Source organism: Protopterus annectens, chromosome 4.part1 (assembly GCF_019279795.1).
Source record: "Protopterus annectens isolate FY-2018-M chromosome 4.part1, PAN1.0, whole genome shotgun sequence".
Taxonomy (NCBI): domain Eukaryota; kingdom Metazoa; phylum Chordata; order Ceratodontiformes; family Protopteridae; genus Protopterus; species Protopterus annectens.
Genome location: NC_056734.1, coordinates 388,947,631 through 388,972,925, shown reverse-complemented (window position 1 = coordinate 388,972,925; position 25,295 = coordinate 388,947,631). Strand labels below are relative to the sequence as shown.

Here is a 25,295-nt window from a genome sequence, read left to right as displayed (position 1 = left end):
AACATCAGATAAAAAAGTTATGTACTCACCATAACATTCCATCTGTGTTGTCCATTTTCATTCTTCCTCAACTTCCCTCTCCTTACTTTTCTCTTGGAAAGATAGAAGGATGCTGCAGGAGCCACTGTTCCTTTGTTTTGAGTTCCAGATTCTGATGTGTCATAATTCCTTACTGTTTTGTAGGCCTATGAGCAGCAAACAGGATCTGAGGTATGTTAGATGACTAGGGCATTATGGGTAATGGAAGGAGCTCCAGAGTTTGTGTTCCATGAGCTGGAAAAAGCGCCCGAGTCAGATCCGAGGATTGGAACCAAACCCAACAGTTGAGGAAGAATGAAAATGAACAAATCAGATAGAAAGTTATGGTGAGTGTATAACCTTTTTTTCGCTTTTATATCTTACTGCAGATTTTATAAAAGCACATGTAATTCACATGCTTTTGTCTACCCTACCTTTTGAATTTATACATCTGTTCTGTCTCATTTTCTGTCTTCTACTCTTTTTTTGACAGTGTACACATATATCAGGTGGCACAGAGGTGCAGTGGTTATCGTTGTTGCCACACAGCAAGAGGTTCTCTGGTTCTGATCTTGGCTGGGGTGCCTCCTGTGCGGAGTCTGCATGTCCTCCCTGTATTCAAGTGGGTTTCCTGTGGGTGCTTCAGTTTCCTCCCACATTCCAAAAGACTTGTGTCTGGTGCATTTCTCCTTGGGCCTCCACTAAAAATGGGCTCTGTCCCAGTCGGACATTCCCAGTAAACAAATGTTAAATAAATAAAATAAATAAGTTATATCTCACCTAAAGTACTACTACTTAACTGCACCCAGTGCTGACTAGGCTGTTGCAAAATACACATGTTTGTTTCATAATTATCAGCTCTATTTATCCACATGTTTTATGTAATGTTGTTAATGTTACCTGAGCATTTTGTATATTGTACAGTACTACTGTAAATATCTTTCATGGACCTTTGTATGTAGTGCTGCTAAATGTTACCAAAGTATTCTGTATGTTGTGTATGTGAAACTGTTATTTCTTGTGGAGCTTTTCTCCCGCAGCCTCCTCTGAAAAGGGGCTTGTTTGCTCAGTCAGACTTTCCTGGTAAACAAATGGAAATAAATAAATAATAAATTAATTAAAATACCATTTCTTTATGAAGGTACTAGTTCTTCTTAGCTACAAGTTAATGGCTTCTGTTGTGTTGTATTATGATACGTTCTCCTTTTTTCATATTACCTCCATGGTTTATGTTGGGACTTTAATAGTCACAATAATGCCCACATTTCTAACCTACGTATTCCTTATAATGTCATTTCCTTGAACCTGAACATTTATATCTTCCTATTATAAAATCTAGTGATGGAATATTATTTCATGAGTAATAAATGATGAAGTCTTACTTCATCAGTCTGGGCCAGTAGGCCACCATTTACATATTGTTTTATTTCATCATTCATATTCTGCTAGCTTTTACAACTACAAACCTGGATAATTGTTGTCACATTTTCCAGTCTCATACAAACATGGATAATTGTCACATTTCCCAATCTCATACAAACATTGATAATTGTTGTCATATTTCCCAATCTCATACAAACATGGATAATTGTCACATTTCCCAATCTCATACAAACATGGATAATTGTTGTCATATTTCCCAATCTCATACAAACATGGATAATTTTTGTCATATTTCCCAATCTCATACAAACATGGATAATTTTTGTCATATTTCCCAGTCTCATACAAACATGGATAATTGTCATATTGCCCAATCTCATACAAACATGGATAATTGTTGTCACATTTCCCAATCTCATACAAACTTGGATAATTGTTGTCACATTTCCCAATCTCATACAAACATGGATAATTGTTGTCACATTTCCCAATCTCATACAAACATGGATAATTGTTGTCATATTTCCCAATCTCATACAAACATGGATAGTTGTCACATTTCCCAGTCTCATACAGACATGAATAATTGTCATATTTCCCAGTCTCATAAGAGTGAAATAGTTTTATGCCTAGAAATTTACCCAAATGTCGTGAGCTGTTGTTACAGTGAAAGTGACAGAAGCCGATTGTGCAGTTGTGCATAAGGTACTTATAACATAGATCTTAATGGAGGTATAACATTATCAGTAAAGCTCTTCCCCACCTACCCTATGTGGCTGTGATACATTGACAGTTTCCTACCCTTAATTATGAACATTTTAATAAGTTGAAAATTACTATCAAGAGGACTACTTAGAGCATTTTCAGTTTACAATAACATTTTTATTTTATTGATGGTCTTTTGGAAAATACTTTGTTTTGATATGTTTACATCCTAACAGTTGTGCTTTTTATCTTACTGCTAAGATTTCTCATTTATTATGGAAATGAAAAGGGTATTTTGTTTACTAAGTTATTTAGTCCATCTTGATTGTTACTGTCTTTTTAAGTAGTATATTATTTTTTATCATAAAATGTCATAAAAAAAAAACATTGCTGACTTTTTTAAGCATGACATGGTATGTCCAAATTTCATTATTTTATATACTTTATTCCATCATCTTCCATGACTGGGGTCAGGTTATTAATATTACCACGCATGCATTGCACATTCATGTTTCATTACTTGCAAAGTGCATTCAGTAGGATACAGTTTCTGTGATATTTTTTTCCTTTTGAGAATGCAGGAGTGGTCATGCATCCTACTGTTTGAGGACATCTGTGGACTCCTGATGATGAGGAGTTAGAAGCATTTTTTAAAGATTTTGTGTCACCCTGTTTACAGTTGTTTCACTTCTCTTTGTAGAACTGAGAAGACAGTGGCTGTAGGTTTCGCTTTAAGTAGCTTCAGCCAGCCAAACTTGTTCCTAAAGTTAATGTTGGGATTTACAATGGTGACCTATCAGAGTGCATGTTTTTGGATATTAATAATTTTTTTTTGTAAATACATGAAATGTTGTTTTTCCTCATATTCTGTAGCAGCTTGGCTACTGGAGAGGTTTGCTATAGGGTTTTTTTTTCATGCTCAAAATGTTTATTTGCAGTCACAGTAGAGAAATGATTGGCACTACTACAAGATATATATATATATATATATATATATATATATATATATATATATATATATATATATATATGTGTGTGTGTGTGTGTGTGTGTGTGTGTGTGTGTGTGTGTGTGTGTGTATGGGTCCACTTTGTAATTTCGAAATACTGAAATCCAGTATTTTGAAATCACAAATCCGAAAACACACAACCGCGAAATTCACAATCCGAAAACTGCGCTACTCGTACAGTACACACATAAACACAAACCCAACCCCCCACAATCAAACAAATGCATCTAAACCACATATAAGAAGGGGGGAAAGCCCACCTGCACCCCCCCTACCTATGCATTCTAACTCCAAGATTGCACAAACAGAAATATAAACGAAACTCTCAATCACACATCTTATAGTCCCTCACACATACACATCACAGTCACAACACACTTACACACACTAAATCCCCTAACCAAAATACTTACACACACAAACTTAACCTAAATTCAACCCAAACATCCACAAACCGCTTCAACGGAAGCGGAAATTCAAAATCTCTGTGCTTCGGGATTTAGATTTTTGCACTTCTGCTGGTTTCGTAACTTTGAGTATTCGGCTTTGTGATTTCGAAATGCTAAATTCAGGATTTCAGTATTTTGAAATTACAAAGTGGACCCGTGTGTGTGTGTGTGTGTGTGTGTGTGTGTGTGTGTGTATATATATATATATATATATATATATCGAGGTAGAGACTGTTTTATTGCAAACCAAACAACTATATAACCATGGAATAATATTGTATAACTATAACAAGAGCAATAGAGACCTGAAGTGGTATTTGGGCTACTAGGAGATATTTGGACAAGGTATCGGTGGACTTCTCTAGCTCTTTTGGAAAGGTGCCATGAGATCTTTTACATATATCTCACCTGAGCTACCAGTAGATCAAGCAGATTGGTCTTCGGTTTAAAGTCTCATCCAAATGACAAAGATAAAGAATAAAATACATTTCTTAATACAAGCAAATGCACCTATTTTTTATTAGATGATACATCTTTTTCTTTATTATTAAATATAGGCAAGTACTGTTTTTGGTTTTAGGCATATCAGGACATATGTACACTGTTTTGTAACAACATGTATATATTGCGATTTTGCATTGCCTAAACACAACTCTTCTCCAAAAATATGCATTATCCATGCACTTCTGACTTGAAGAGCCAATGAGAATGTGGAAACATAATTATCTCAGCATCTAAGTATGTGGGAGATATCTGCATGCTGGACCTCATGGATTATGACAAAAACTGAAGCAAATGGATTTAATCTGAAGTAGCTGACTTCATTTGGTCATCAACCTGTGGGTATTCGGATCCGGATTGGATCCCAGATAGCCTCTTCACCAGCTTCTGATCTGAGCTCCAAGCTCCTCCGCTTACCCATAATACCCCACCATCTCCTTCCTTCCATTAGATCTCGTTTGCCACCTTCCCACCCAGCACCGTGGTCTTGAGCTCCAGGTATTTGGTGATTTTTGGTGAGTGTTTTCTGCTTTTTTCTAGTCAGGGTTCCCTTAGATAATTTTCCCTAAAATCACCTTATACTTGCGTTGGTCTTCGGGGTGGTGGGGAGGTTAGCATTTTGTGTTCCCTATTTTTCCCTAGACTCCCACATCCAGTTAGTGTGTGTGTGTGTGTGTGTGTGTGTGTGTGTGTGTGTGTGTGTGTGTGTGTGTGTGTGTGTGTGTGTGTGTGTGTGTGTGTAGGGCCTGCCTTGACATGGCCGAGGTTCCCAGGCCTGTCTTTAGGAAATGCACAGAGTGTGGCCACAAGCTCTCACTGGCTGATGGCCATACTCTGTGAATTGTCTACTTAGGGCTATCTGTACAGGGTTCAACCCTAGAGCCCTCAAGGACCAGAGGGCTAAGTTGATGATGAAAGGGCTTCCTTTCAGCATTGGGGATGGCCGTCCCTGCTTTTCCTTCTGTGGTAGCAGCTGCTCCCATAACTTCTCTTTAGGCCTCCGGAGCTCAAACCCCCATTTCCAGGCCTTCAGACTAGGACAAGCGACAAAAGGACAGGCCCAAGAAGTGGTCCCCTGACTGCTCTGTTCAGTTGGGGCCGCCAGTTAAATCTAGAACTCCATCTAGGCTCACTACCCCTTGGCTCCATTCTCCGAGGTTTTCAATGGAGCTGACGGTGTCTCGGCCTTCCTCTAGAGCCTCCTGTCACTGGCACTCCCAGCCAGTGTCGGAGGCTTCCTGATCCTGTTCCACCCATAGCTTGAGTGAATCAGAGATGGACAGGATGATGCGGAAGTTTAGCCGTACCCAGATCCAGATGAGAGACTTGCCAGCCCCCTCTCCCTCTGGAGCAGAGATCTCACAGCCCTTCTTTGCCCCCATTGCTCCATCTCCAGTCCAGTCCTTGGATCTGAGAGCTTTCAGAGTCAGAGGGCCAGTGCCAATGGTACCTAGTACCTTGACTCGGGCCATGGCCTTGAGCAGGTCGGATCCATCTGTGCCGGTTCCGAGCTGTCGGAGCTATAGTCTTGGCATCGCATCCGAGGGGGTTCTGTCGGCTCTGAGTTTGTTGGAGCACAACCTCCCTCTCAGCATCTCGGCACTTGTGGACTTGGCTCTGACTCCCCCATCAGATCCGAGGAGAGCGGCTCCATTACTTGTCTCCCAGGATGTCCACTCTTCATTGCCCTTCGACATGGTGGAGAGGGTCCTCTCGAGTAGGTCGAGGCCTCTGACTGTATCCTCTTCAGAGTCCGCCCCAACTCCTTCGATTCTGGGTACGGCTCCAACAGTCCTATCCTCTCAGGAACAGCCCATGCTTGACGTGGCCCAGGGAGCACCCATTAAGGAGCAAACCCCTGTTTGCGAGTCTCCTGAGGAGAGTCCCACTGAGGAGGTACCTCGCAAATGCAAAATGAGGCACCTGGACTCCTCCCCAGAGTCCCTCACTGAAGACACTGACTTGGAGGAAGGGGAAGGCTACCCCAGATCACCCCCCGATGATGTCTCTTTCAGAGACATAATGGAACTCCTTCTCCAGACGAGTGGGTGGTCCACCCCAAAGCCAATCTCGGACGAGTCGGTGTTCCTGGTGGTTTTCGGCATGGGTTTCCCCTCTCGCTAATCCATTACTGGACCTCATTACAATGTGAGCATGGAAGGAACCGGACACCATGGAGCCTATTCCAAAGCCCCCCAGGGATGGTCTAGTCCATGTTTGGCTTCCTGGTCTTCTCTGTGCTTACCCTCTGTTACCTATCATACTGAAATTTCTTCAGAAGGCCCGCAGGTTGGGGGGTACAGTGATCCTCATTGCCCCATTCTGGCCTCAACAAGTCTGTTTTCCCTTCCTTTTGTCTCATCTTCTAGCTCTGCCATGGATCTTGGATCCAATACCAGATCTTATCTCTCACCCGTCGAAGGTTCCTCATCCAAACCTGGTCAGTCTGAAGCTCACTGCTTGGCTGCTTCAGTTCCACTGATAGCTAGGACTCCCGGTTTATCTTCACCGGTCAAGACTTTTCTGATGGCAGCTCACAAATCGTATACCAGGAACCTTTACCATAACAAATAGAAATGTTTCTCTATTTGGGGCCTCTCAAAGGGACTTGGATCCTTTCATGGCTCTGGTCCCAGCGGTATTGGAGTTTTTGGCAAATATATTTCATCAGGGCGCTAGCTCTTCTACTGTAAAAGTACAACTGTCTGCCATTTCCAACTTTCATACTGGGGAAAATATGGTTTTGTTAGCGTCTTCTAGACTGTGCAAATCCTTTATTAAGGGTACCTTTCTGTTAAGACCCCCCAGTGAAGGATCGTACACCTCTTTGGGACCTCACTTTTGTATTACAGGCTCTAGTTTCTTCATCTTTTGAGCCCACAGCGTCTGTGGAGCTTCAATTTTTATCATGGAAAACAGCCTTCCTAGTTGGGTACCACCTCAGCTAGGAGGGTATCAGAACTTCAAGCATTATCTATCAAAGCTCCGTATATGATCTTCTATAAGGATATCATGTCGCTCCATGCCAATCCTTCCTTTCTTCCAAAGGTTGCTTCTGAAATCTGTATTAACCATGACACTTAACCTTCCTGTTTTCTTTCCAAATTTTCAGAACGGGGTGAAATATAAGTTACATTTGTTGGATGTATACAGATAATTGAGGTTCTACCTGCACAGAATTAAGGCTTTTCGCAAGTCTGATCAGTTATTTGTTTCATATGTTAAACCCTTTCTAGGGAAACCAATCTCTAAAGTGACTATTGTTCGATGGATTTCTCAGTGTATCCTTAAGGTGTACCCAGACATGGTATCGAGATGTAGAACATCCTTTGGCTCTGTGGTGCTCCGGAATATACTTCCATGAGGGCCACTCAGGTGTTTGGTAGCTGGGGAATATTCCCACAGGTTGATAACCAAATGAAGTCAACTGCTTCAGATAAAGAAGTTATGTGCTCACCATAACATTCCATCTAAGTAGTTGTACTTCATTGTCTTCACCCATCCCTCCCTTCTTCCCCCTGACCTTATCTGTATTTTTGTTACTCTGGTATATAGGAGAAGGCGCCTCTGCGGTTCTCCTGTTCATGCTTGTTAGGTTGGTGAATAACCTGTTGTGGTAAGGTCTTATACTGGGTCGGGCTTGTGTTAGGGTGCAGCAAACTCGATCTGAGGAAAGGAAGGAGATGGAGGGGTATTATGGGTAAGGGGAGGAGATTGGAGCTCAGATCAGAAGCTGGTGAAGCGACCGTCTCTGATCCGATCCGGATTCGAATACCCACTGGTTGAAGACAAAGTACAACTACTCATATGGAATGTTATGGTGAGCACATAACTTTTTTTTTGCATGAAATGAACAACTAGAATCTGAAGTCTAATGGCTTCTTTAATATGTGAATCTTATATATTTTTTTCTAGCCAGGAGCACTTGATCAAGCCATTGAAGACATGAATGCCTTGATAGCTCAGAAAGAAGAAAATGGTCGCGCACTGAGTTTTTGGCTTTTAACAGAGTAAGGCTTGTATCTTATTCACCTCTGTTTTCATAACTGTATGTATGCCTTTTTTTCATATATTTTGCATTCCAAATTTTGCTACAGTAGGTATTGTTTTCCTTGGTGTCAGTTTAATGAAAATTGTTATGATACAGTACCCATATTTTATATAGCACACTAAACCACCTGTCCACCCACTTGCTCTCAGATCGTTCTTGCATTCTGTAAGCTACCATTACTGTTGCATATACACTAGTATGTACATTGATATGCTGTAAGCACCACTTGTGACAACAGACCACTGTTTTCTTAATGCAGCTTCCCCTTAATTTCAAACTTTTTTTTTTTCTTGGGCACCTGTCTTATGATTGGAATCTACTTACTTGGGGGGGTTTGGTGTTAAAGAAAAAGCTTTGTGTTGCTGTATATGGTTTTCCAGTTTGTGGCGTGTTTTGTTCCATGTCAAGTGGTGGGATAGGATAGCTAGGAATTGGTATGGCATGCATGGAAAGTTAGACTTCCAAGTCCTAATTGTGTTTTTTATTTCTTGTAGATGATATGAATGAACCTTAACTAACGCAGTCACAAAGTGTTTTTGCAAAAAATTATATATCATTTGAATACACATGCATTAACCTCTATGAAGACTGAGTGGTGTGAAGCAAAGTATCTACAGCATAGGTAGAATAGGATTGCATAAGTCCCTTCTCATTGTATGTGAAGGCATTGTACCTCGAGCTAGGCAATGACTTCATAAGAGGCTGATATGAAGCAGGCAGTCTTGTTAAGCAAACCAATATTGCCCTTATATGAACACTATGACATGAGAAAATTATAAACTCAGGAATACATCCTATCCTCAGATGGAGGGCAGGAATGAAACACCAGATTTTTGTTAGTGATGGATACAATCTGCAAGTTTAATCCATAAATAAGTTACGGCTCTGAAGTCCAAAAAGTATCCAGACAGCAACTTACTGAGTATATTGAAAGACCATAACAGATGTCTGTTTTTGGGTAATAGGTCCCATTCACAGGCATAGTAGTAAAATCATATGAATGGAAGTTATACAGTCTGTCTTGCAGATAAAAAACAATATTTTCCTAGGGTAGTAATGTACTTAGAGTGAATGAAGTAGCAAAGTCTTACAGATGTCATCCTGCTAACTATGTATCACACAAAAAAGGGGTAAGGTCATATTCTCCAACCCCAGGAATTGTGTAGTCTCACACACTTGTCAACCATCTGCTCAGTTGACCAAATGCGGTTGACAAAAACAGCTGACATCTACACACACTTGACAATATCAAATATTCCCATATGTATAATGTGGTTCTTCTTAAACTGATTGACAGACCCAAATGCTGACATCACTAATGAATACATAAGTATGACAGTGCAAATGTTATATGTTAGTATGAATGTACTGCACACTAAATTTGTTTCATGCAAAGTTTAAAACTAAAAGAATATTTTTTTCAGGGGGAAAACCCCCACTGCAGCTTCACCCCTGCCAGTATGTGAATTAACTCCCAAGACTGCAAAATATTCGGGGGAAAAGCATATTCCCCATCCCCAAGAACTGTGCGATTGCAGTCTTACACACCTGTTGACTAACTTGTGTCTACTAAGTAGATGTTAGCTAAAACTAGATTTGACCATATTTGGGTCCCCATACACACACACACACATATGTGTGTGTGTGTATATATATATATATATATATATATATATATATATATATATATATATATATATATATACATGTATATATGTACATTCATGCATACATACACATATATGTGTGTGTATATATATATATATATATATATATATATATATATATATATATATATATATATATATATGGGTCTACTTGAAAAGAACTACAAAACACTTACTCAAATCTCCAAACACTGAGACGACTTCACCAAAACCATAATTTAATGGACACCTGGATAACCAGAAAGTTATTGTGGGAAAGGAACTGCTTGACCACAGTGATGAACTTTGCCCCTTTCCCCACTACAATGCAATCTTGGAGTTGGTATATTTATTTAGGTGGGGTGTGGGGGTGAAGCCCCCCCCCCACATGGGTGGGTTTAATTTGCTTCGGTTTGATTTTTTTTGTGGTGCCGGACACATGGTTTCTAATTGATGATCGGAGTGTTCATTAAAGTGTTGTCAAGGTTGTCTTGACGTGTAGTGATTTGGGTAAGTGGGTTTTCATTCTTATGAAGTAGACCTGTATGTATAAATATATATTATATATATATATATATATATATATATATATATATATATATATGTGTGTGTGTATGTGTGTGTGTTTGTATGTATGTATGTATGTGTGTGTGTGTGTGTGTGTGTGTGTGTGTGTGTGTTGTGTGTGTGTGTGTAAAACCCAAGAGCAAAATGGTGCACGCCAAAACAAATGCAGTGCTATGAATACACACACAGTTCAAAAAAATCACAAAATCCAGCACTCGCAAATAGATCAAACCTTGTTATATAAATTCCAAGAAGAAGGGACCCAAAAACACTTAAATAAGTGTATTAAAGCTTTATCCAGTAGAACAAACATTCAGGTAGCTTAAATAGTGGCCATTCAGCTCCAACAACACAGACCGGTGACCGGTTTCGCCCCCTGACTTCATCACTGTAAATTTACCATAACCACCAATATTTATATGCCACGACCCCTGTTTTAGTTAAAGACACAGAGGTTTTAAAGTGCACATTCCAATATATAGAACAATGTCCAAAAAGACACATATATACTCAGACATATATATTATTTGAAACCAGATGAAATATTTGTACACATAAAAAATAAATATATATATTTATATATATATATATATATATATATATATATATATATATATATATATATATATATATACACATGTATAAATGCACATATATTATTTGAAACCAGAATATATATATATATATATATATATATATCTACACACACACACACACACACACACACACACACACACACACACACACACGTATAAATACACATAAGTGCAAACATACCTACATAAACACATATAGGGAAGAGAGACAATGAATCAAAAATGCATTTCAGACATTAGCAATGGGACCTGAACTAGTTGGACAGGAGTAAATAAAATATATGGGAAAGCATTATATGCTTTGGAACCCTCCAAGAATCCTACCTCCCATTATAGCAAACTGTAATGGCGGACAAACTGAGCAGGACCAGCATAGACACTAATGAAAGGAAATTGAATAAGGGGGGTTTCCAGGAGTTGATGCTATTGTGGGCAACACCTTAAATAGATCTGTTTGCCTCCTTTCAAAACAGACAGCAGAACAAATTTTGCTGCAGGGCTCATTTTCATCCCTTTTGTCTGGAATATTCCTTCACGATTTCCACTCTCTCAAGTGATACTTAGGGTAATTCTATAGATTTAGAAGGACTATCTAACAATCATTTTCGTCACTCCCTTTTGGCCAGTGTATTATTATTGGACATTTTTATGGAATTGGCCAGGGGCAGTTGCCACAAGCTTCCCCACGAACTGGACCTACTCACACAAGATGGTGGAGTTTAATACTCCCCAGTATCAGATAAATTCAACTACCTGACTGAATGGTTGAGGTCTGATTCCTATTAAGCATATCTTTCATTAGGATGTGCAGTAGGTACAAAAGGAGTCAAGACAACTTGATACTAAGAAATCTTATATTAGCAACTGAAATGATTTTCTAGTTGGCTTCAAGTTAATAGCCAGGTTCCTATCAGGGATTATTTACCACTGGTCTGAAATATTTGTGTGAGTAACTTTCCACTGGCCTCTCTTACTCCCTGTATCAAGGTACATCTGTTATTCATTTCAGTATGTCTGCCCATGAATCCCCCCCCTTTCTTTGTTTTTGGTAAAATAGTTTCCTAAGGGTTTTTTTGCATATTACACCTCCCAGATAAAAGGTGGCCCCTTCTTGAGATATTTTCTGGAAAAGGTAACCATGTTTCCCTTTGAACCAGCTCATCAGGTAGACTTAAGGTTCATTACTTGGAAGACTGCACATACTGCTCTGACGTCTGCAGGAAGAGTATCTGAGTTGCAGGCTTTCATGGAGATATGGTCTCATTAAGAACAAATCCCTCATTTATGTCCAGAGTTGTTTCAGGGTTTACTTTGAATCAAGCCATCACTCTCCCAGTGTTATATGTAGATCATCAGACCCAGGGAGAAAGGATTCTACATACTGTAGACATGAACAGGCAGCTCAGGTACTATTCTGTAGAAAAGCAGATCAGCTATTTATTTCTTATGATGGAACAGTGAAAGGACAACTCCTGTCAAAAGACTATTCTGAGGTGGTTGTCCTCAGCTGTTTCACTTTTGTTATACCTACCACAGTAAGTCATTTTCAGGAGGCATAAAGGCACATTCTACTAGAGCTATGGTGTTTATGATGGCATATTGAAAGGCATGGAGTGTAGAAGTATTCTAGAATCAGCAACTTGGTCCTCTGTACATACTCTTTCAAAACGTTACAAACTTGATTCTTTTTTCAGGTTCAGCACTGGCTATGCTAGGACCATTCTCTAGAGGCTCCTGGAGCCTTATCCTTCCTTTTCCCAGGTTGGATAGGCTTTGGTAATATTGCCAAAAGGCTACTACAGTAGTGAAAATGCTGAGCATAGTACAGTTGTGTAAGTTGCACTTAGTATAACAGTAAATTTTCAAGTTCTTCACTGCTGCAGTAGCTGCACCCTCTCACCATCACCCTACTTCTGTACATAATCAGTTGTTGGGGTATGAAGTTATTGGTTGCTGTTTATATCTCTAAGTGGATGGGATGAGTATGCTCTTCTCCCTTATGGGCAAGAAAGTCTACTCTGACTGCAGATTTTCCTCCTGTGTGCTGTCCAGTCAGCAAAGGAAAGTTTTAGGAAGGAGCCAGAGCTTTGTGAAGCTGGTCAGTTTTATCATATGCAGGATACAGATCATACAACCAAAAGACTACTGTGGCAGTGAGAAATTATATCATCTTCAGTTATGGGTACATGCAGCTTATACAACTGTACCTTATTAGTTAAGCATGTATGCAAATAATCTAAACTATAATGCCCATAAACCTGTCCATAATCTTGTAAGACTGCATATCCTGATTTTTGCCAGTGGCTCATTTGCTCATCAAGCATATAGTGTCAGTGTGTGTCAACTTAATCCATTTGGCAGTTAAACTGCAGTTAATAATTGTCTGCCCAGGAATTATATATAACTCAAATCTCAGATATAACTCTGGAGAGGTCCTTGGTAAGCGTAAAGTTTCCTTATAGTTTTGGAGAGGTCCTTGGTAAGCGTAAAGTTTCCTTATAGTTTTGCATTTTGGTTCAAGTAGACTCAGTGAACCTTTTAATCTACCACATCTGCACTATAAGCAATGGGTTGATAATATTTTGCACAAATAAACTCTACCAGCAGTATACATGTTTTTCTTCCTAATATCGTTTTCACCTTTGTAGTATACTACATGTTTACTGGACTTTGGCAGGTGTTTTAGCAAAGTTCCTCACAAAATGTTAGGAATGCAGACATGAAGCTACTTTTGGGTCTGCATTTATAATGCAGGTTAACCCTAGAATGTAGTTTTTTAGACATGTCTCATGATTGTTTCCGAATAATAATTTTGTAAAGTTTTAGGGGATGTGACCTCTGAAATTTCAGTACTTTTTTTTTTTTCTTTTTCCTCCCCACCCTCTGGAGGACCTAGTCTTGATGGCTCCCCTATTTGCAACTAGCCAGCCATTTCATTATGCCTAGTGCAGATATGACCATCCCTAAGCTAGACAGGAGATGGTAGAGCCTATTCATTTCTGCTGCTGAAGCCCATCCATTGTCACCTGAGATAAGATCCACATGGTACAGGATGGGCTAGCCTTTACATCCTGTGGAGCAGTCTACTCTTCCCTTGCACTAAGTGGCTCAGTAACTCACAACAGTTGCATGACTAGGGGAGGGACATGCATGTTCCTCTCACCTATCTACTTCCCCCAGCTCAGCAATGCTCATGTGTCACCTGTAGCATGAGTTTTGGTGGCATCTGTGATGATGAGAAGTAGTGCTCGCTGTGCCAGGGTGAGTAGGGCAGTGCATGTGTAACATATGCCAGCATAGCTAGCTGGGGTTTTTTAAAAAATATTTGTCATTTGAATATAAAACTGCTCTGTACAGATGCCTGTGTTGAGAATTAATTAATTAATTAATTTGTTTTATTTAACATTTGTTAACCAGGAAGGTCTGACTTGGAACAAAGCCAATTTTAAGCAGAGACCCGGGGAGAAATGTTTCAGATGCATGTCTTTGTAACATTGGAGGAAACTGGAGCTCCCGGAGGCAACCCACACGAATGCAGGGAGGACATGCAGACTCCACACAGAAGGCCCCCCAGCTGACAATCAAATAATGTACAGTATTTGTAAAGTTGCTGATGTTAAAAATTGTATCAACAGTAGGTTCTGCTGGCCAGAAAAGGAAATATACATGTATGTCAGTCTGTATTGTTGTAACTGATGAAATATATATATATACTTTAATTGAAGATACTGGAAGGTAAGAGGTTAAGCTTAGTCCAGCTAACCTTAAGAAAGTAGCCTGAATTTAAATGACTTGGTTTAGGCTGTAAAGATTTTATCTCACAGGTCTGAATACAGTCAGAGGTGCAATGTCTGTGAAAAGCCTGGGCAGGTAACCTCCTCTGTTGTCCTTAGTGATGAACTAATTGCTAGCCTGGGGTGCCAGAGAGTGCTTATTAGTTTCTGCAGTAAGGATGGAAGTGTTGGAATTGTTTTACAGTTTCCAGATGCTGTAAAAATCTTAGCTAAAGTTGTGTGTGTGTATTGTGACACATCAATGCCAGATCCTGGCTCAGTTTCTAGTGAGAGGGTAGTGTAGGAACCACGGAGTGATGTGATGACATTCTGTAGCCAGCACTGAAACTGTATTTGAATATTAGCGACAGATGTGAGGAAAACACTCTGTTTTTGGACCTGACAAGACACTCATCCACGTTCATCTTGCCTTCCTTTAGTAAGTAACTAGGGAACAGTAATTCTTTAGTTAGTTAGAAAAATATAGGTTGATTAGTTAAATGTATTTTTTTTTCAGAAAACACTCTGTTTTTGGACCTGACAAGACACTCATCCACGTTCATCTTGCCTTCCTTTAGTAAGTAACTAGGGAACAGTAATTCTTTAGTTAGAAAAATATAGGTTGATTAGTTAAATGTATTTTTTTTTCAGTATTTGAGTCTTTCCATCTGTGTTGTTTTTTTATATTCCCTCTGAATGAAACTCTGCTGTTTATTGTAAATAGATATTCAGTATTTTCATGTTTTTTTATTATTAATAATTAAATATGTCTAAACCTTTCATTGTGGCTGGTCTTTTAGAGAATATTTAACCTCTGAGAGTACTTGCATTTATTTAGTGGCACTGTGGCTCCATGCTCCTGAAAGTCTTGCTGCTTGGTTAAACACTACCATCTATTAATTTTACTAAGTGTAATTGGGTACATGGTAAGACCCTTAAAGTACTTTGCTTTGGGTGTTCTGATGGCAGTAAATCTACCTTATTGTCTGGGTGGAGGTGGTAGAGCAGGTAAGCTGTGCCGGCCTTTTGTAGGTGTGTGTATTTGTATGTGAAAATAAAATCTCGAGAGTGTGTATGGCAGCTACTTTGAACAGGGGCACAGAGAGCACTGATTTCACAAAGCGGGTGGTGGAGGACTTGGCTTGGAACACTCGGCTAAGGATTCAGCTGTATAATGGTCAGTGGGGAGTCTTATTTGGGGCCTGGAGAGAATGCCAAGCCCCAAGACTGGAGTGTGCATTCCCTGTGTGCTCTTGAGGAAAATTGTACTTGGTGCAGATTACTGCATCTGAAAATAGTGTGTGTGTCTATTTTTCTCACAGCAAAAGTTCCCCACCAGTGTCAGTGGTGAGATCTGAGGCCTCTTGATCACTGGCCCAGAGGAAGGATGTCCCAGCATCTTCCATGCATGGTAGGTGTTGCCAGTGTGGTGGACCAACTGCCACTTTAGTGTCCCCTCCAAGAAGGGTGAGTTGGCATTAGCTGCTCAAGCCCTTCCTCTGTCCAACCCCTCAGAAATCAGTGCCACTAATCTGATATGGATCACTAGGCCATAGTCAGAGCTTCAACTTACTATATTATGGGGCAAGTGTTAGCCTGTCTCTGGTTTGATCATTTCTTATACCACAAGACTATTTATTAATGAATCATACAAACTCACCAAATGCACAGTGTTTGGCTTGATTCCTGTATGCATCAGTTGTCTCTGTCGGACCTTGTGCACTTGTAAAGAGTAAGTACTGCAAAATTGACAAGCTCTTTCTAGGCTAACAAGAAACTAACATTTTTCTTGCATTCCAGAAATTTCTTCCCTTGAAATTGTTGAATGACTTCATAATTGCTGCTTTTTTTTCTTTTTTTCTTTCTTCTCTTCATGAAATGTTTTGAAGATTTTTGCTTCTTCTCCAGTAACATGAACAAAAATATTCTCAGCTATTCCACTCACAGAAAGAAACAGAGCAAAATTTCTGATCTGCTAAACTATCAGTGAGAGAATTTGTTTGAATTATACATCTGTATTTCCAAAAATACACATTTTTAAAAACAAATATATTGTTTCTCCACACAGATGCTAATTGACATATGAATGTTTATCTGCTGCATGCACAGCAGAGGCATCATGAAGGTGCTTCAGTCTTAGTGAGAGATTTACTGACACTGCTTTGTAGAAGGAATATAGTGCCATTGTGTTGTAGATATTAAGTAGATCAGTGTTGTATTACAGATTCTTGGGTCTTCCTACCATGCAGAAGCCCACAACCAGCCAAATTTCCAAAAAACTCTTTACATCATCCCTACCAATGGATGTCTGATGACTGACATCTGAATGTCCGGGTATAAGGAAGGGTGTCAATTGTCACCATTTTCAGATCATTCTAAGCAGTGAACAAACAGTCTGATGCATGAGGACAGCACAAGTTCCAGTTGTTTGAAATTGAGTGAAAAGGAAGAAAATCATTGGAGGCAGAGAGGGGATGATGGAGGTAAAAGGACTATCTGCAGTGAACTCCTCTACCCCTTGCACCCAGCAATAGGGAGGAACAAGCAGTCAGCAAGTAGACTTGATTGGGGGTTGGATTATGTACTGCAACACTGATCTACTCAAACATATACAATTATGGTAAGTGGGACACAGCTGCACTATGTTCTTCATAGTCAAGGTTGCAGTACTGATTCTTGTCCCAAAGCTAGCAATGGGGGTTGGGTCTTCTGTATGAGCCTAGAAAATATTTTTTTTCAGGATGGCAATATTGAAACCTGCTCCATCCCTGGAGACATTGCCTAGGTTATAGGTTTTTTTGAAGGTGTGCACTTAGCTCCATGTAGCTGCCCCTAGGATGTACTGAGTAGGGACTCCTTTGAGGAAAGCAGTGCTAGCTGCCCAGTGCCTGGTGGAGTGGGCTTTAATATGCCCAGGCTAGTCTTTTACATAGTGTGAGTAACAGAAATGAATGCAGTTTTGCTTTTGTTTTGAAATGGTTTGTTTGGAGACAGGCCAGCCACTAGTAAGTGACCTGCTGTATTGGGAGGGTTTGTGCTGTCTAGATAATACCTGATCTGCCTGTGCACATCCAGGGAGTTTAGGACTTGTTCTGCCCTGTTATGTGGATTTGTGAAGCAGATTGGTAAGTGGATACCCTGGTTTAGGTTACGTTCTGATACCACCTTAAGCACGAAGTGTGGGTTTGTTCTGAGGGTTACCCTACCGCTGTGAAAGACAGTGAAAGTATCCTTACACATGAGGGCTTGTGGCTCTGAAACTCTCCAAGCTGATGTGACAGCTGTAAAATAAAGTAGTCTTTCAGGTGGGCATCTTTAGAGAAGCAGTGTCAACAGGTTCAAAAAGAGACAAGGTTAGTTTTTCTAACATAAAATTTAGATCCCAGGCAGGAATAGGGTTCCTTCTGTGTTGTCTAATGTGAATCGCCCCTTTTAGGAAAAGTTTCATGCTGGGGGTGAGACAAGATAGGTGGAGCACTGTGCAGGCAAGCTGATATGGCTGCTGCATGTATTTTATTGTGGGAGCAGAAGAGTCCCTGTGTAAACAGGCCTGACAGGTACTGCAAGACTGAGTTAATGTCTGCTTGAAAAGGATTGGTGTTCTTAATGTAACACCAGGTGGAAATTCTTTTTTATTTTGCCAGGTGTGATTTCTAGCTATTGGGTTTCCTTGCTTCCCTTAGAATGGAAACCATGTCCTTGGGATAGGAGGCATTCCATGGTGTCCAGACGCAATCATTCAGGCTGTTAACCCTAGGGTGCTTAGGTGAGGGAGAACCAGTGTTGTCTTAGTCAGAAGGGGGCCAGTAAGATCATGCTGTGTCTGCCTGCCCTGAATTTTTTCAGCACCCTAGGGATCAGGGCCAAGGCTGGGAATGCATAAAGGAAAAGTTTGTCCATGTGAAATAAAAAGAATCTATTTTTCAAGTCCCTTTCTGTTGATTTCTATTTTTCAAGTCCCTTTCTGTTGATTTCTGGAGCATAACTTCTCTAGTTGCTTGTTGTGGTGAAAATAGGCCTATTCAGGGTACCTCCTTCCCACGCTGTAGAGTTAGGTCCAGGAAGACCTCTCTCTTCAGCATCCATTCACAGGGGTCTGAGATCTCTGCTTAGGGAATCTTTCAGGGTGTTTTACTTACCTCCTTCTTGTGCTGACATCCAAATCTTCCTCGAAAGACTGCACAGAGAGTAGGACTGAGTCCCCCCTTACTTGTTTATGTACCACATCATAGTGGTGCTGTCTGTCCAGATCTGCAAGGTCCATGGGTCTCGGTTCTGTTGAAAGCCTTTATATAACCTGGTAGACTACCAGTAGCTCCTGTGATTTATATGCAGATTTTTCTTCTGAGGAGTCCAAATGCCCTGCACTTTCAAAGGACCTAAGTGGGCCCCCCAGTTATGTCTGAACTGTCTGTGGTGATGGTCTTGTCTGCTTCTGGTAGAGAGATATTTGCCTCCAAGATCTGCTATATGGTGTTCTTCCACCGTAGAAACTCCTTTTTCAGGCATGGAAGGAGAGGCAGTAGGGTTTCCAGGGTGAGAATGCTTTTCCCAAGCATTTTTCATAACCTCTAAATTTCTGTCATGTCTAACTTTGCAAGTGCAATCACAAGGATGCAAAATGCCATGTACCCCAGAATCTTCAGGAATTCCCTTGCTGGGATGAGTAGTTTTGGCAGCTGACTGGTCAGGAAAGCTGTCTTGTCCTGGAGAATGGAGGCTTTCTACTGCAACAGTTCTGTGAGAGCTCCCAGAAGGAGGATCCTTGTTACAGGACGAGTCTGTGACTTTTGAAGATTTAAAGTGAGTCCTACCATCTGAAAGCAGTTTATGGTGATGTGCAAGGCATTTAGAGTCTCTGCTGTGCCCCCCACACACCCCTAACTATATACACCAACTCCAGGATCACAGTACAGTGGGGAACCGGGCATATACCTGTTTATAACACAAACTTGTAGGAAAAAACACCTTTAATAACAAAGCAAAGCTTTCGGGCAGAACCCTTCTTCAATACTAATACAATCAAGTCTGCATACTAGAAGCTTATATACAGGTCTAGAAGTCACATGATTAGCAGCCAAGAATCATGTGACGAACAAGTCTTAAAGTGCAAACAACATAATAAAACTTTAAAAAAATCAATTAATAATATTACGTAATCTAGTTAAAATTGGTTTTAAACTAACTTTGCTGTTAATTCCTGGATATGAATCAGCAGCTAGTCTTAAAATCCATTCAAATTCCTTAGTCTCAAGGCGATTATTCAAATCTCCACCTCTGGTACTAGGACAATTAAAATCAATAACTCTAAACTTAAAAGAATGTTCAGAGCCATAAATATTGATATGCTTATATAGTGCATTATTTTCACAACACCGTCTGATTTCTGAATTATGATCAATAACACGATCTTTCAGCTTACAAATAGTTTTTCCTACATAGAACGAAGTGCAGGATTTACATGTAGCCAAATAAATAACACCTGAAGTGTTACAAGTAGCTGAAATTTTAAAATTGAATACTTGACCAGTGATAGGGTGTGTGAAAATATCACTACCATTACCAAACATCTGTGCACAGGCAATACAGTTAAAACATTGAAAAGTCCCATGCTTAATAGCCAACGTCATAGGCTTAGGTTTATAAAAATCTTTATAACACAATAAGCTTTTGATAGTCTTCATATTTCTATAAGAGAAGCATGGTTTATCACCTACAATAGCTTTCATTTCATCTGAAGCTAATAAAATTATCCAATTTCTTGAGATAATTTGTTTAACCAGGTGACTTCTTCTATTAAAAGTGGTCATATATCGAACTGAAGTCATCTCTTTATTGCTATTATTATTTTTCTGGGATGTAGTTAACGAAATATCTGCCCTTGATTAAAGCTGATAGGTTTCAAATAAGTCTTCCTAGCCTCTAAAATATCAATTCTTGACTTATTAAGTAGGTGGGCATCATAACCACTCGAGGTAAATTCGACTATCAAATCATCCAGTTGTAACTTGAATACATCATCATCTGTGTTGAGCCTACTTGTCCTAATAAATTGTGATTTTACCACACTTTTGAAAATATGTGGAGCGTGCATACTACTGTAATGTAAATATTTACAACAGCTAACTTCCTTCTTATATACAGAAGTATTAAGAATTCCATCATTCAGCTGGATTTTTACATCTAAGTAACACATAGTATTTTCAGAAACTTGCATTTTAAATTTCAAATAATCAGTTGTGGAGTTCAAATAGTCAACAAAAACATCCAGATCATGAAGTGTACCATTCCAAACAATTAAACAGTCATCAACAAATCTTTGATAAAAACTAATATAGGTAGAAAGATTCCTATTACTATACAGATATTTATGTTCCCATTGGTAAAGGACTAGGTTAGCGTATGTGTTAGCCACTGAGGTACCCATAGCTATTCCTGTTAACTGTAAATATAAAGTTTCGTTAAACATAAAAATATTATTTTTCAAAACAACAGCCATAAGACAGCAAATGTTGTCAATGGATTTGAAATCAGGGTTAGGTTGTGTTATTAAAAATTCCCTCAGAAGCTCAAGTCCGGCATCATTAGGAATGATGGTAAATAAGGATACGATATCCAAGCTAACTAAATAATGTCTTTTAGTTTTTATATCAGACTCATTTCTAGTATACCATTGCTGTAGCTTAGATAACAAATCATGTGTATCTTTCAGGATGGTATTACAATTAAGTAGATGTGGTTGTAACTGTTTGTGCAAGTAAACTGAAACCGGTTCTGTAATCCAGCCTCCACCTGAGACAATAGGTCTCATTGGTGGGTTATCCATAGACTTATGTATTTTTGGGATACCATACAGATGAGGTATCAAAGAACAAGGTACAGTTAAAAAATGAAACAAATCAAGGTCGATGTCACCATTAAGCTGAAGTTCAAATATTACCATGTTGACATAACTCACACATTTCTTTACATCAGCACGTGTAACTATTTTAAATGCACTCTCATCATTCAGAAGTAGAGAAACAGCTGAAAAATATTTATCTCGGTCCATAATAACAGGCATACCACCTTTGTCCGCTTGCTTTATTACAATGTCATTATTATTTTGTAGACTTTTTAATGCTTCATACTCTGCAAAAGTCAGATTAAAGTTCTTATTCCTCATGGGCCGTAGGTATAGTTCTCTTATTTGTAGTTCACATACATCATGAAATGCATTCAGTATAGGTGCATTAAGTGGAATAAAAGTACTTTGTCGTTTTAGACTGTCTCCCATTGAGTTAGATTTACCAAACATTAGTTTTAAACTCAAGTTACGAGCAAACAACTTTAAATCAGTTAAAGCAGACACAACATTATCACTACAAGATGGTATAAATTTAAATCCTTTATCTAAAAGAGAGAGATGAGCAGGATTTAACTCAAAAGATGATAAATTTAATGCCACAGCTACTTGCGACTTACTTTGTTGAGTCCTAAAGGGCTCTCGTTTTTACGTTTGTTTGCTATGGTTGCCTGTGTTGCATACGACCTTGCAGGTGAACCTCTAGACCTACTATTTGTAAGCTGAAAGATCGTGTTATTGATCATAATTCAGAAATCAGATGGTGTTGTGAAAATAATGCATTATATAAGCATATCAATATTCATGGCTCTGAACATTCTTTTAAGTTTAGAGTTATTGATTTTAATTGTCCTAGTGCCAGAGGTGGAGATTTGAATAATCGCCTTGAGACTAAGGAATTTGAATGGATTTTAAGACTAGCTGCTGATTCATATCCAGGAATTAACAGCAAAGTTAGTTTAAAACCAATTTTAACTAGATTACGTAATATTATTAATTGATTTTTTTAAAGTTTTATTATGTTGTTTGCACTTTAAGACTTGTTCGTCACATGATTCTTGGCTGCTAATCATGTGACTTCTAGACCTGTATATAAGCTTCTAGTATGCAGACTTGATTGTATTAGTATTGAAGAAGGGTTCTGCCCGAAAGCTTTGCTTTGTTATTAAAGGTGGTTTTTCCTACAAGTTTGTGTTACTTGCTCTACGTTTTGCAGCTTTTTTTTTGGTCTATATTTGTTGCTGTTATTGGGAATACCTACTTCAAGGTCTACCTCGCAGCCTGTAGTCACTTTTGGCATCAAGAAATGGATTTAAATTCCCTCAGATCTCTCATTGATGTGGAGAATAACCCTCTACTGAACTTTACAGAAACAATGAACACTGCATCTGAACCTACAGCAGACTTGGATAATGTTGCTGAATTCAATAGAGTATTACAACTTCTGGAAAGAAAGGTAATGGCATTTAAGAGGTTGCAATGGCAACGTTTTAGTTTTTTGGCATATCTTGATAAAGGTATTGTCCCATGTGGACTCAGGATCCTTAAAATGCCTTCATATGGCAATACCTTTCCAGAACTACTCAAATCATGGCAACAATTGAATATTAAGCTATCTCTAGACTATATGTCTTTAATGAATGACTTTTTTATAAAAATTGAGGAAGAGTACAAGCGTGAGATTTTTTCACTTGAGAGTACTATTTTAGAATTGACTGTATTTCCTAAAGTTACACCTGTATACCAGCAAATGCTTGATAGGATTCAAGCTTTTGAGGTCAAGATGGAAGCTACCAAAAAACGGAAGCTCCAACGCGACATAGGTGACTTCCAAAGAGGGAATATCTTCTCTTGGCCCAGAACTGAGAATCCTCGTACTACTGCTTACCATAAAGTTCCTGGAAGAGAAGGACTTGATTCCCTGGATACTTTTGACAGCATTTCTTTAAATAATAACCCGCCCTCTACACCCTTGACATCTGAAACTCCCCCTGCACCAGTTACGAATGAGCCTGGCCTTTTGGTATCATGTTCCTCATCCCAAAGCGCATGCGCACCTACAGGAAGTAAGAACAAGCGTGATGGCAACCTGAATGTGAATACGAACGCTATGGCTATTAAAAAGACACAACAACTAACTTTAAATTTAACTAATAAATGATTCCAACTGGAGCACGCTGAAACCGTTGTGAATAGATCACCCAGGTCTAGAGGTTCACTTGCAAGGTCGTATGCAACACAGGCAACCATAGCAAACAAACGTAAAAACGAGAGCCCTTTAGGACTCAACAAAGTATGTCGCAAGTAGCTGTGGCATTAAATTTATCATCTTTTGAGTTAAATCCTGCTCATCTCTCTCTTTTAGATAAAGGATTTAAATTTATACCATCTTGTAGTGATAATGTTGTGTCTGCTTTAACTGATTTAAAGTTGTTTGTTCGTGACTTGAGTTTAAAACTAATGTTTGGTAAATCTAACTCAATGGGAGACGGTCTAAAACGATGAAGTACTTTTATTCCACTTAATGCACCTATACTGAAATGCATTTCATGATGTGTGTGAACTACAAATAAGAGAACTATACCTACGGCCCATGAGGAATAAGAACTTTAATTGGACTTTTGCAGAGTATGAAGCATTAAAAAGTCTACAAAATAATACTGACATTGCAATAAAGCAAGCGGACAAAGGTGGTATGCCTGTTATTATGGACAGAGATAAATATTTTTCAGCTGTTTCTCTACTTCTGAATGATGAGAGTGCATTTAAAATAGTTACACATGCTGATGTAAAGAAATGTGTGAGTTATGTCAACATGGTAATATTTGAACTTCAGCTTAATGGTGACATCAACCTTGATTTGTTTCATTTTTTAACTGTACCTTGTCCTTTGATACCTCATCTGTATGGTATCCCAAAAATACATAAGTCTATGGATAACCCACCAATGAGACCTATTGTCTCAGGTGGAGGCTGGATTACAGAACCGGTTTCAGTTTACTTGCGCAAACAGTTACAATCACATCTACTTAATTGTAATACCATACTGAAAGATACACATGATTTGTTATCTAAGCTACAGCAATGGTATACTAGAAATGAGTCTGATATAAAAACTAAAAGACATTATTTAGTTAGCTTGGATATCGTATCCTTATTTACCATCATTCCTAATGATGCCGGACTTGAGCTTCTGAGGGAATTTTTAATAACACAACCTAACCCTGATTTCAAATCCATTGACAACATTTGCTGTCTTATGGATGTTGTTTTGAAAAATAATATTTTTATGTTTAACGAAACTTTATATTTACAGTTAACAGGAATAGCTATGGGTACCTCAGTGGCTAACACATGCGCTAACCTAGTCCTTTACCAATGGGAACATAAATATCTGTATAGTAATAGGAATCTTTCTACCTATATTAGTTTTTATCAAAGATTTGTTGACATAACTCACACATTTCTTTACATCAGCACGTGTAACTATTTTAAATGCACTCTCATCATTCAGAAGTAGAGAAACAGCTGAAAAATATTTATCTCGGTCCATAATAACAGGCATACCACCTTTGTCCGCTTGCTTTATTACAATGTCATTATTATTTTGTAGACTTTTTAATGCTTCATACTCTGCAAAAGTCAGATTAAAGTTCTTATTCCTCATGGGCCGTAGGTATAGTTCTCTTATTTGTAGTTCACATACATCATGAAATGCATTCAGTATAGGTGCATTAAGTGGAATAAAAGTAT

At 38.9% G+C, this 25,295-nt stretch overlaps 1 protein-coding gene across 1 annotated transcript in view; it reads left to right on the top strand.

The window, feature by feature from the left end:
• The window catches only part of LOC122800879 (tumor protein p63-regulated gene 1 protein-like), a 1,105,597-nt gene that overhangs the window by 562,245 nt on the left and 518,057 nt on the right, over window positions 1-25,295 (top strand). The window contains exon 3 of the mRNA XM_044070210.1: window positions 7,981-8,075. Within this exon, the coding sequence (XP_043926145.1) occupies window positions 7,981-8,075 (95 nt within the window). The remainder of the gene's footprint in view (window positions 1-7,980; window positions 8,076-25,295) is intronic.